This window comes from Tupaia chinensis, unplaced genomic scaffold (assembly GCF_000334495.1).
Source record: "Tupaia chinensis unplaced genomic scaffold, TupChi_1.0 Scaffold000118_1, whole genome shotgun sequence".
Classification (NCBI taxonomy): domain Eukaryota; kingdom Metazoa; phylum Chordata; class Mammalia; order Scandentia; family Tupaiidae; genus Tupaia; species Tupaia belangeri.
This window is the reverse complement of record NW_006159584.1, coordinates 1,051,293-1,065,534: the sequence shown is the minus strand read 5'-3', so window position 1 is coordinate 1,065,534 and position 14,242 is coordinate 1,051,293. Positions and strand designations below refer to the sequence as shown.

At 38.0% G+C, this 14,242-nt stretch overlaps 1 protein-coding gene across 1 annotated transcript; it reads left to right on the top strand.

Annotated features, from left to right (window-relative positions):
• Positions 1–5,200: 5,200 nt before the first annotated feature.
• On the top strand, positions 5,201–13,954 carry LOC102469232 (60S ribosomal protein L35). The gene is made up of 2 exons (XM_006144393.1): positions 5,201–5,605; positions 13,838–13,954. Exons 1-2 carry the CDS (start codon positions 5,201–5,203, stop codon positions 13,952–13,954), a joined length of 522 nt encoding a protein of 173 aa, XP_006144455.1.
• Positions 13,955–14,242: the final 288 nt, after the last annotated feature.

Here is a 14,242-nt window from a genome sequence, read left to right as displayed (position 1 = left end):
CTATCATTGTGAGATATTGCTAGTATAGAGACTCTCAAGTAATTTCATTCATAATTTTAAGTTTGTCTCTTTCTCAAGGATCCTCTAACTCGGAAGAATCAAAACTTTATTCAATTGCATTTCTAAAGGGCTCTTTAGAATTCTAACATTTAAAAAAAATTATGAACCCTTTTGATGATTAATTTCTAGATTCCATAAAAATGGTCATTTACACAGCTTTTTGCTTATAATTTTAGAGTGTCAATGTACCTCTTTAAGTACTGAGTATAGATGGGCCATTTAAAAAACTGAGGATGCTTTTTAACCCAAGATATTTTAAAACTTTAATTGTAGAAACTAATATCTTAAATTGTATACACTGACACTATTAGAACTCTAAAGTCAGTCATTTCTTTAACTGATGGACAAAGTCGTAACAATGAAAAAAAAAATCCCTCTTCTGTATTTGAATAAAGATTGACCAGCAGTTAGCATGATGGCTATGTCGCTGGACTCCCACGTAGTCGACTGTGGTTCGGGTCCCGGACCTGGTGTCTTAAACTCACGTTGGGCGTGTGTGCATGCATGCCCAAGATCCCGAGAGGAGAATGGAGGAGAAGGGATTGCGGCGTGGCCATCCCCTCTGGGGGGTGATTTCTCACTTTCTGTCTTTCTGTCTCTCTCTGTCTGTCTGGCGAGAACACGCGCCCTATAGCAAAAACCTCTCCGAAAAAAAAAAAAAAAAGATTGAAAATTGTGTCTGCATGCTTAGAAAAATGGTGCTGATGTTAATTATGTTTTACCAGCAAAGCCTAATGAGATGGCTCCAGGTCAAACCAATACCTTTGGCATCCAGCTTACACCAAAATTGAGATTGTAAGCCACTGCCAAAAGAAATGAATTGATATTTAGAGCATCTTTTGTAAATGCTCAAAGAATATGCATTTCTCAGGATTTGTTCTTGGACTAAAAGAAATATACTCTTAGGAGAAAAGGTTCATATGGCATTAAATACTTCAAATTTAAGAATTATTAATAGATCCTTAATAATTCATCATTCATTTGGATACTCCTGAGATAAAATTGTTAAGACGTAAGTCTGTGTTAACTTTGTAGCTACACATGAGCAATGAATTTCATGTTTACTGCTATGAGAAAATGGTATCTTCTTCCCTCCTTAAATTATGATTTTCAATTCCAAGGTTTTCTTTTTGTTTGTTTGTTTGTCCGTTTGTTTGTTTTTTTTTGCCACAGGGCATGTGTGTTTGCCAGAGATAGACAGGAAAGTAAGAAATCACTCCCCAGAGGGATGATCACACCACAATCCCTTCTCAATTTTCTTCCTGGGATCTTGGACGTACACGCAAATGTGCCCAGCATGATTTTCAAGTCACCGGGTCTGGGTGGGACTCGATCCATGATTGGCCATGTGAGAATTCAACAACTTAAGCACCATGACACCTGCGGGCCCCTCAATTCCAAGTTTTATTCCACAAGCTTGATGTAATTCCTTAAATTAGCTGTTAGTAAGCAATTACAAAATCACCTACTGGGACCAGCAGGTTTGCGTAATGGCTATGTCGCTGGACTCCCACATAGTCGACCACAGTTTGAGTCCCAGACCCGGTGGCTTAAACTCACGCCAGGTGCGTGTGCATGCGTGCCCAAGACCCCAAGGGGAGAATGGAGGAGAAGGGATTGCGGCGTGGCCATCCCCCCTGGGGGGTGATTTCTCGTTTTCTGTCTGTCTGTCCCTCTGTCTGGCTGGTGAGCACACACGCCCTATAGCAAAAGCCTCTTAAAAAAAATAAAAAGAAATGTGCACCACTGATCGTATTTAATTCATCTTCTGTTTTAACGTGGTATCTGATATTTATTTTATGGCTTTTGAATAACCTAAAATATTCTCTCTTAGCCTCATGGGCACTTCTGTCTTAATTTCGAAAATACAGAATGAACAAAATCTCAGTTATTTTATAGGTGAATAGAGTATGCCAGAGATTCATGAATTCACTTATGCTGAGAGCTCTATCTAACTGCAGAGTTCATGTCTTATTAAGTGACTGTTTTCTCCTAGGAACACATTAAAAGAGCCACAGACTCTTTCCTGTTAAAAATATAGATGTTATGAAATAGAGTGACTACGAAGATCTTGAAAATGTAAGAGCTGATTTATTATTGACTCATTTAAAATATGTGAAAACCTGCCTTGGCTATATCTCTGTGGCATCAGGACATTCACAATAGATGTCACATATTGTCAATTGCTTCCAGATATTTAGAATGATTTATAGCCAGAAATAGTTATTTTGGGCTACTTCTTGATTTTTGTTATTTAGTAGAGTTTTCTTCCAGAATTTAAATTTTATTTTTAATCATCTGGTAGTAATATCATCAATGTTAAATGGACTAGTTAAATCTAGTTAAATAAGGGTCTTGGAAGTGCTTTTTTTCTGTCCTAAATTTCATTTATTAAAAATAGACATTTCCCAGATGGCTCATTCATAAATTTTGGACTTTCCAAAATTGCTACATAAAATATTTAATAAAGAGCTTTGTTCTTTAGGATATTTTTCTTAATTTTCAGTTTTTTATTTGTTTTTATGTGTGTTTACTTGATACATATCACAAATGTTTCATGGGAAATATTTATCTCCAAATATTTTTCATTCTGTATATGAAATTCACATTGAAATGAGCATCCTGTATTTTATGACACAAACCTATGTTAATTTGTTTTGGCCTAAGATATTTTCATAACTAAATATGTTCTACAATAATAATTTTTAATAAAGTAAAATAATGACTCATACATATTAAAAAATCATATAGCTGTACTATATCAATTTTCTACTAATTGTGTATACCAATGAAAGGGTTGGTTAAGAAATGTTCAGTGGCAATGTCTTTTTTTTTTTTTTTTTTGTAGATTTCTGTCACAGGTTCATGGGCTCCTGGGGGATTGGAGTGATGAAGGGTGGAGTGGGAGGGAAGGTGGTGTGGGAGTAAGGAATTTCCCCCTCCAAAGAAGGAAGACAAAGTAAACCCAAGCAAGACTAAAGTGGCTTGAAGAAAAATTCCAGTGAAAATATCCAAGTCAACTGGGGAACAATGAAAAGTAAATGTAATTTTCTTTTCTTTTTTTTTTTTTCTTTTTTTTTTTTGCTATAGGGCACATGCCTTTTCCAGAAAGACATAGAAAGTGAGAAATCACTCCCCAGGGGGGATGGTCATGCTGCAATCCTTGCTCCTACATTCTCCTCTCAGGATTTTGTGCCCAGTGTGAGTTTAAGACACTAGGTCCAAGCCTCAAATCGCAGTCGGGAGTCCAGTGATATAGCCATTACGCCATCTGCTGGCCCCAGAAAAGAGTATATATAATTTAAAGTTAGGTTTCAACTGATGTATTGTATGCTTGTATGTTTGTTTTGGAGGTTTTTGATGAACTTTCAGAGAGAATAGAGTGTTATATGAAGCTAATTCAAAGACAATAATGGTCAAGTCTGCCATCTTTTCAACATTGTAACCCAGGTAGGAGGCTTGAGTTCTATCACTTGTACAGGAAGCCAAAGCTGTCCTACAGAAACAGATTCCAGGACAGAATTTGGAGTGAAAGAGGAAAAAAAATGTCAAAGGAGGTTAAAAATAAACCAGGACAAAATTGAAAAACTAGAGGATAAAATATATATACATAGACACACACCTAACAGATTTGACTCTAAGTTTTTGTGGTTCATTAAAGATGAAAGCATTCACTACATATGAAGAACACTTTAGGCTTCAGCTTCCAGAAGCTTTAGATTAGATCTATTATAATTTACAACTGTAACTCATATAAATAGTAATGATTTAGAAATTATAACACACCTTTAAATTTATTATGTTGTGTTACAGGTTTAAACTTTTTGTTGCTTAAAAAAAATGCTTGCAAATCATACATTTAGCATAGACATAGAAGTTGTTTCTTTGAATAGTAAAAAAATTACAACTGTAATATATAGTATATAAAGATTTTTTAGTTTTTAGAGGGCATGCATGCTCACCAGAGAGATATAGGAGACAGGGTGAAAAGAGAAGGAGAAAACACCCCAGTGCAGTACGCTCACATTGTGATCCAGTCTCCATTTCTCCATCCTGCTGGGATTTGGGCATACATGCTACATGTGCCTCGCATGGTTTTCAAGGCACCCAACCTGGGAGTCAAACCATGGTCCATCAAGTGGGATCTGGCTCCTTTAACCACTAGACAAAGGGGCCAGCCCTTATAAAGCTCGTTCATATTAAAAATGCAAAGTTTAATTCGTTATGCATATGTCACATTACTGGTTCTAATCTGATTTTTCAGCTAACAAATAATCACAATCCATTACATTTATTATAGACATATTTCCTTCTGCTCTTCCCTTAAAAACCCATTACAAAAAGTAAGAAGTCGTTGTCTTCTGAACCATAACTATTTCCTGTTACAAGTGTACAAAGCCTCAAAATGGTAAAATGGTGGACATAAACAGCAAATGATCCTTTAATCACCCTGTTTGTAAATGTTTACAAGAAATAGCATGGTGGCCCTGATAGTTAAACTTCTTTTTCTCTTTACTGCAATTTCTAGCCAAAGTATTGTTAGTGCTTTGCTAAACTGCCTCATTTACCATGCATGTTCTTATATTACTGCCATTTCTTAGTTGGATGGAGCTGCGTATCCTGGATATGTGCTGAAGCAGGGCCTCTCCATGTGACCACAGCTACACGACCAACCTGTCAAATAATTTGTTTCCTAACCACTGCAACATCTAAGGGGAGGTGATCCTTGGAGCTACACTGGGTCAGGCTACCCGATAAGAAAATGGGGCCTTTAGAAATAATCTTGAGCTCCTTAAGGGTATAGACAACATCATCTGTTGTCCACATTTATGTTAAATAAAATCAAGACTATTCAAAGAATAGTGTAGGTATTAAAATTTAACTTGCATCTTTATCAAATGTAATAAATTCTGATCAAATACACATGCATTTGCTATATTCTGTGATTCTCCTCTGTCATCTTTACTGAGATACAATTTACATACTTCCCATGGAAAAGAATTCTTTTTACTTAATTTAAGTAAAAAAATGTATGTATATTACTGTCTTTATAACCACTTTATTTTGAGCTTTTTAAAAATTTATTTAGGCTCCCTCTTTCCATCCGAGCAGGCACCGGTGGCAGCAGCGTTGTGCAGCTATGGCCAAAATTAAGGCTCCGGATTTGCGAGGCAAGAAGAAAGAGGGGCTGTTGAAACAGCTGGGCAACCTGAAGGTAGAGCCGTCCCAGCTGTGCGTGGACAAAGTGACAGGCAGAACTGCGTCCAAGTTGTCCAAGATCCGAGTTGTCCACAAATCCATTGTCCGTGTTCTCACCGTCATTAACCAGACTCAGAAAGAAAACCTCAGGAAATTCTACAAGGGCAAGAAGTTCAAGCCCCTAGACCTACGGCCCAAGAAGACCGGTGCCATGCGCCGGCAGCTCAACAAGCACGAAGAAAGCCTGAAGACCAAGAAGCAGCAGTGGAAGGAGCGGCTGTACCCGCTGCGCAAGTTAGTTTGCGGTCAAGGCCTGAGCGCGGGCCTCAATAAAACAACAGAACTGGCACAAAAAAAAAAAAAAATTTAAGCTCAGGACCAGCAGTTAGCATAATGGCTATGTCCCTGGGCCCCCATTGAGTTGACCGCGGTTTTGAGTCCCAGGCCCGGTGGCTTAAAACTCACGCTGGGCTCATGTGCGTCCGTGCCAAAGATCTCCAGAGGAGAATGGAGGAGAAGGGATTGCAGTGTGGCCATCCCCCTTGGGGGGTGATTTCTCACGTTCTGTCTCTCTGTCTCTCTCTGTCTGTCTGGCGAGTGCACGCACCCTATGGCAAAAACCTCTCCAAAAAAAGAAAATTATTTAAGCTGTTCATATATAAGCAAATCTTGTTATATGGTTATCTAAATATAAGAGTATCAATTTGACTCCATTCTTCACATTGGCTTAGTGCTGTTTTTAAGGTACCTTCATCTATGTAAAGGGCTGCTTTATGTCAATTATTTATTAATAATTGCTGGTCTACTGAAATTTAAATACATGTTTACTACATTCTCTTTGAATTATAAATAATCCTGGTGTTGTCTACACAATGAATTTGAACATGGCCTAAATATGCCCAAACAGAACAAAGCATTGTTTACAAGATTCGATGGATAGCTATCTAACGTATGAATAAAAAAGAAAAAAGAATCAGTGGGCTGGTTGGTGTGGTGGTTAGGGTGGCTGGATCTAGAATGACCAACCTCATGGTTTGAGACCCAGATCTGTCATCTTGAGAAACACTCTGTGTGCATGTGTGTGTCCCCAAAAATCCCAGAAAGAGGGAGAGATAAAGGAGAGGGATTACAGTGTGACTATATCCCATAGTGGGTGCTTTCTCATGCTTTCCTTCTCTGTGTCTCCCTCTGGCAAAGACATGTACCTTCCGGCAAATTAAAAAGAAAAAAGACACAGTATCAGAATCAGCTGGCAGCACAGTGGTAAACCAATGCTCTGTGATGCTGGACCCATGGAGGAAGGTCTCAGATCACGTCTCAGTGCTTCCCTGCAAACACCCAGGATGTGGCCTGTGATCCTCGCTGGCTGAGGCTGACAATGGATTGCAGTGTGAGGATCCTGTTCGGGGTGTCTCTCTTCCTCTCACGGAAGAAATGGATACTTACTTATTTACTTATTTATTTTAAGAATTAGTGTCAGGGTAGGGTCTGTGAAATAAATCTTCCAGGATGTATAAAGAAAAGAATTTTGCAAAAGGAATTGTTAACAAACTTCAGTAAGGGATGGAGAAGTGAAATCCAGGGAAGTCAATTCCTCTCAGGTTTGTCTCCTAAGCTTCTGGTGAGGGACTACCAATTGTCACAGGTGCCTGCAGCCCCATGAGGGTAATTGTCACCAAAACCACTGAGGGTAGTACTGCCAAGCTCTACCATCTGTGCCCTGGTTGTAAAACAAGAAAAACAGCATCTGTTTCTCTTACCTTCCAAGTCTTTTGCAGGAACTTCCCACTGGAGAAATTTTATTCCCAGACTTTGAGCCCCTACAAAACAGGTTAAATATTTAAAAGGGGAATAGGGCTAAAAGCAAACGTTAGAAACACTTAAAGTGCCATTATCAAGTTATAACACAAAATTTAATAACAGCAAGGGGTAGAAATATTCATACTGATGATTTTATGTCCTTAAGGTCTTTGATGGTTTTTTAAAAATTACTGATGTTTTAGGCTACGTAGCTTATTCTCATGTTAAGGACAGAACTGCTGCTCTCTTAAAACTTTATAAAGTTATAATTATCTGTGTGAAAGCAGTAGTTTGTAAAGCATTTGAAATCTAGTTCTACCCCTTAGTTTGCCAAACATTTGTACTGTAGAACTTTTTCTTCCCTCCACTCCTATTCTTCCCTCTTAGTATTTGGCATATGTTTTCTGTATGGTGTGTACTTAAAAATAAAATGCTTGTAAAATTAAATTCCAAACTTGTGACCTTCTACAGAGAAAATAGGTCAACCAAACTGAGAATGATTGGTGGGCCAGCAGGTGGCATGGTGGTTGGGGTTCTGGATTTCCACATAGTCAACTGTGGTTCAACTTCGACCCAGTAGCTTCATAAATCACAACAAATAAATGGATAAATAAATAAATGTTGAAACAAAAAACCCTGAGAATGATTGAAACCATAAAATGACTTACATTAGGTTGGTTTTAAACACAGAGATATATGGGATATTTAGTAAAAAATCCAAAAAATTCAAATACATTTGCAATGATATCTGTCGAAATTTCTTTCTTCTGCCTTTAGATTTATAGAGATTTACTCTAGTTCCTCTCTGTTATTTATAGTAAATGTATTCATGTTTATAACCAGAATTAAGTCAAAGTCAATTCATACCCATTTTCAATGTAATTTTTTTTGGGGGGAAGAGGTTTTTTGTTATAGGGCATGTGCGCTTTCCAGAAAGACAGGGAGGAACAGAGAGACAGAAAGTGAAAAATCCCCCCCCAGCGGGGATGGCCACACTGCAATCCCTTCTCCTTTCTCCTCTCAGGATCTTGGGCACACATATGCGCCCAACGTGTTTAAGCCACTGGGTCCAGGACTCGAACCGTGGTTGAGTACATGGGAGTCCAGCGACATAGTCATTACTCTATCTGCTGGTCCCCCATTTTCAATGTAATTTTGATAAATACATACTCCCCCCAAAGGTTACATGCACTAGCCGGAGAAAGAGTGGGAAAGTGAGAAATTACTCCCTAGGAGGATAGCCATGCTGCAATACCTTCTCCTCCATTATCACCTCAGGATTTTGGTAATGCACACACACACACACACACACACACACACACACACACACACATGCAGTGTGTGGTTTTTAGGCCACCAGGTCTAGAACCTAGACTATGAGTCAACCATGTTGGGTCCAGCACCTTCACCATGCCACCTGGTACATACTCAAAACACATACTTTATTTCTTATTTTTAAGTTTATTCATTCAATAGTGCTCACATTTTAAAGAAGTTTTATTAAGATATAGTCAAGAAGTCAATATTTGATACAAAAATATAAAATGAGGGCTAGCAGGTTAGTGTAGAGGTTAAAGTGCTGGATGTCACATAGTCAACTTAGCAGTTCAAGTCCCAGACTGAGTGACTGAAAGATCATGTCAGGCATGTGTGTGTGCATGCCCAAAATCCTGAGAGGAGGATGGAGGAGAAGAGAATGTAGCATAGTTATTCCTCTGGGAGGTGATTTCTCACTTTGTTTCTCTCTGACAAGCACATGCATCCTATGCTAAAACAAACACAAAAAAATGGAAAGTAATCTGGCTCATACTTTACTTGCACTAACCTAAATTCTTTTAATATTATTAGTTTAATTTTTTCTTAGTAGTTGCAATTTTTGTACAGATGAATGAGTTTGGCAGATACGTAGATTGTGTGGGTACTGAAAATGACAAATAGTTCTATGCAGCAGCGATTCATTTAGAACTTGGTGTTGAGATTGGTTACAATGATTATTGCTGCAAATAAAAGGATATTTAGCCTAAAAAATAGAACATAATAACTTTGTAAACAGTTACATAAATTGAGATGAGAGTTTGAATTGATGTAGTTAAAGCAGTCTTGGCAGGAATATGTTTAGATTAAATTTATGAATTGTTGGAACTCTCTGGAAAATAAATGACTGAATTTTAATGATCATGTGTACACAATACCATTTTAGGGCGATTACAAGGTTTACTCCCCAGAGAATTCAAATTTTGCTTAGTGATAAAAATCAGCTAAGGCAGAAAAAAATTTCTAGCTGATGTAGAAATTATTTGGTTAATTATCACACAGTCTTTTAACATAAATCAATATAGGGGATCAATAAAAGTACCTGAAAATAAAGAAATGACTTGTCTTTCACTATTTTTCAACTACTCATTTAAACAAACTGCAAATGAATTACATTTTTAACCAGTTGAAAATCTGTAGGGATGTTTACTACTCAGTCCCAGTTCACGGTAATCAATTTGTGGGCAGCCCAGAATGCATCTCAAACTGTTATCACAATAACCATTTGTGGGTACAGCGGGTGGTGTAATGATTAAGGTGTTGGATTCTCACCTATTTCACCAAGGACAGAGTCCAGGACCCAAAAGCTTGAAAATCACACCACGTACTTATGCACGCATGCCCCAAATCTCGAGAGGAGAATGGAAAAGGGACTGCAACCTTCAGGATGCTTTCTTACTTTCCCTCTTTCTCTGTCTTCTTTCCAACCAGCACACATGCCCTATGGCAAAAACTAAAAACAAAACAAAACAAATTTGTAGGTAAATGGCCTACATTGTTTATTGTTGACTTCTGGTCTTCTCCCCATACTTACTGTAACTAAACTGTACTAATGTGTGGAGAGGTAGTCATCATGTTAGCTCCCAATAAAAGTACATATATGATTACTACAGTAATAAAAAGGTAAACAGGAAATGGGACTGCTCAACATTTATGAGACCAACAACTTAGCTTAAGGAATTTAGCTAAAATTCAGGAATACATTTGATTGATCATATGAGCTAAAGTATGAAGACAAAAAGAAAAGAATAAATCCATTGCTCTTTTGGAAATGATGATGAATTTTTGGCTATTTTTCCTATGGCTTTAATGAAGCTCTGTGCTGAGTTCTCTGTGCAAGTTCAAACTGGAGAGCCCTAGTGGGGAGAAAGTGGGAAAAAAGAGAAATCAGACAAGGTGAGATGTCACCTAGACACCTAGAAACAGCCACACCATGACACTTGGCTAGCAGCTTCATTTTAGATTCATTATTTAAATGTGCATTCCATTTTGAGTAGAAACTCTACTTCTAAAGTTTATCTTATATATTTTTCTCATAAGAACCAAAAGGCAGGGGCTAGCCAGCAAGTGGTGTAGTGGTTAAGGTGTTAGACTCCCACATGGCCGATCATGGTTCGAGTCCTGGACTCGGTGGTTTGAAACTCACACCAGGTGCATGTGGATGTGTGCCCAAAATCCTGAGAGGAGAATGGAGAAGGGATCGTGGCATGGGCATCTCTTCTGAGAGGTGATTTCTCACTTTCTCTCTCTCACTTTCTCTCTCTCTGTCTCTCTTAGTCTCTCTGGTGAGTACACCAGAGAGCACTATATACATATAGTGCTATAGAAAAATACCTTTTAAAAAAAGAACCAAAATGTATAATTTTGTTGACAGGTTAAGCATCAGGAAGCCATTCTATATGAAGGTCTCCTTATTTCTCAGGTACTTACACTTAGCTTGAGAAGCAGAATGAACTGTTGGTGCTGGAAAATGTGGCCTGAGTAGTAACAGAGAGCCTTACAGGTGATAAAATTGAATAAACTTTGGGAGGAATATAAATGATATCTGATACATTTCATTATGAAAAAAAAACATTCAAAAGTGTATTTCTTGGTCATTAATGGTTATTGTGGAATGAATTCTATACTTACCTTAATAATGATAATAAAGGGACCAGCAGTTAGCACAATGGCTCTGTCACTGGATTCCCACGTAGTCGACCGCAGTTCGAGTCCCGGACCCGGTGGCTTAAACTCATGCCGGGCACGTGTGTGTGCATGCCCAAGATTCCGAGAGGAGAAGGGATTGCGGCATGGCCATCCCCTCTGGGGGGTGATTTTTCGCTTTCTCTCTCTCTGTCTGTCTGGCGAGCACACGTGCCCTATAGCAAAAACCTCTCCAAAATAATAATAATAATAATAAAGACAACAATAATATTTATTGAATATTTACTAAACATCAATCAATCTGAAAGTGTGGACATTACTATTGTTCTAATTTTTTAAAGATAATACTTTTTAAATTTAATATATTTTTTCATTTGCTATGGAGAACATGTGCTCACTAGAGAGAAATAGGGAGAGAAAGAAAGAGAAAGGAAGAAAGTAAGCTGTGGGTCCAGGACTCAAACCGTGGTGGGTCATGTGGGGTCCAGCACCTTAACCTTCATGCCACATGTTGGTCCTATTATTTTAATTTTAAAAAGTTTAATTTTGTTTTTTTCTTTCATGAGTGAGTACCAGAAATAGAGAGGGAGAGAGAGAGAAAGAGAGAGAAAGACAATACCCCCATAAGTTTCTTGACATGTTCCATCCCTAGCTTTAACCAGCTGGATTTAGGTCATAATTGAGGAGGACTTCAGATGTCAACCTGATTCTCTTTAAAAACAAATAAATAAATAAATAAATAAATAAATACGGTTCTGAGAAGGTTAGTTACTGGTTCAAATTTACAGTTATTACATGCCAATGGAGGATGCATTGCCTAGCACAGTGCCTGTCACAGGGTTGTGTGTATACATACACACTCACACATGGGATCTTCAAACAGTTCATGGAAAATGCATATTATGAAAAAACTATGCATGGATTTCAAAATTTTTTGCACCAAATAAACTCATATTTTAATTCCATTATCTATGATCTTTTTTGTAATATTTGCATATATATTCTTATAGTTATCTGAGAATATTAGTCTTATCCAATTTCAGGATTAAGCAGGATGGTGTATCACAGCACACTAAAAATACAGATAATGTAATGCATATTTGAAAAACAAAACTAGTAGAATTATCAACAAATGTTTACAACATAGTGTAATGTTCCATGTTGAAGAAAATGAATACGGTATACCTTTGAGTTGATTATTATACACTATATACATGCCTTAGAAAAACATATTGAGACTAGCTGATGGCATGGTGGTTAAAGTGGCTGAACCCTGCTGGCTGACAAGTTGGTCTGAATCCCAAACCAGCAGCAGCTTGAAAAACTGACACTGATAGCTCGAAGATCTGGAAACGTACTGGTTTGTAGGGTCCTAGACTAGTCCATTTGTGTGAGAAGCCACAGCCACCATGCACAGGGGATAGGTGATACATAGATAGTGGGTAATAAGTGGGCAATTATGGCTTCTTGGTGCCTCTCTTGGCCTATTCATTCCAGTTTCTGAGTTGATCCCTGAAATAAGTTTTGTGCATAGGAAAGTGGCAGAAGGAAAGATGTGTAGTCTCAGAAATTACAGAGTTTATGGATGATTTAAGCAGTGTGGACAGGAAGAAGGAGCTTTGGAGGAAAGGAGGAAAGAAGTATAGAATCTCTCTTGCTCTGGTCTATGTACTATTTGTGTGTGTGTGTGTGTGTGTGTGTGTGTGTACGCACGTGTGTGTGTCCAAAATCCCAAAAGGTGAAAGAAAAAGAGAAGGACTGAGGCACAAGCATTTCCCATGGGTAGTGCCTTCTCTCTCTCACTCTCTGGTGAGAAAACCTGCCCTCTGGCAAAATTAGAATAAACGAACAAACAAAAAGAAACCAAACTGTAATTCACAACCAAATTATCAATTATATGTACACCAGAAGTTATAATTACAATTTTAAAAAAGAGGAAAGTAGACATATGTTAGCTATTGGGTTGTCAGGAAAGTCATGATGCATTTTGGCATAGAAACACAGAAAAATACATCATGGCTTTTCCAGCAACCTAATAGTTTAGACAGAAGATTGGCAGATGATAATTTGAATGTAAGTCGGGGTCTTTATCTAACCAAGTTTTCTACATTATTTTCTAGCATAGCTGAACAATGATGATCCATCTTCTACTTGAACATGACAGGAACATGAAGGTCACTCATTTCAAGAGAACATATTGAGGTGATGCCACAGTAAAATGTGAGGCTCTGTGAGGCTGACTTCACATGGGGAGGTTCTGAAGTTGGGTTTGGGGAGCTCCTTGAGTAAGCTGGCAGGTGTATGCCCATGATCTGGGGTGGGCTGAGGCAGGAAGTGGATTGTGGCTATTCTATAGAGAATAGTCTCTATTCTATTGGTCTTCATCACTTCCTTTTTAAAATGCAATGGGCCAACAATAAATTTTGAAGAAAATAATGAAAGGAAGTCTTGGCGAATGCAGAACTTAGTTACACAGCACAAAAAGCCTTAGAGAATAAATTGTTACAGGATCCCAAACATGGCCGACTGCAGTTACTTAGCACTGTCAGAACATACCATTTGCTTTTTATTTACACAGTCCTTGGCATTGCCCTCTTTAGGGTTTGTCTAAGGTCACCCTCCCTCCTGGTGGAAATCTGCATCCAATAACTAATCTATATGGAGACCAAATGCTTGACTCTCTTTCTAATCTGTGATGGTTTTGAAGGGTTAGCCCAATTTGAGGATTACCCATAGGGTTGACTAAAGTTTCCACTGTAATATCCTCATTGCTTTACTTCATCCTCTGCCCAATCCTTCCTTCCTTTCCTTTCCACAGATGTTGATCTTAGAAATTCTTCTAATAGAACTTGTGCCTGCTAATCTTCATCACGGTCTGTTTCTCAGACATCCCAACAGACAAGAACAAGCTTATCAGAGTTCATCTCCTCCCTAAGCAAACTCTATTAAACACTGCCAAGTAAACTCTATTACCAAATATTTTATGGGTCACCAGTGCAGAGACTGCATGATACCAGAAAATTCCACTCCATTGAAATGCATTTTTTTGTTCCATTCTGATTTTCATTATTTTCATTCTAACTGGCTTAATTAAGTGGCCTAATGCTCCTTTTAAATATTCAGTACTCCAAAGTCTGTTTCAGTTTGCAGTCTTTGCAAATGTCAGATGACCTAACTTCTCCAGTGTTTTTCTTGATAAAGTCTAACTTATAATCTCAGTCAT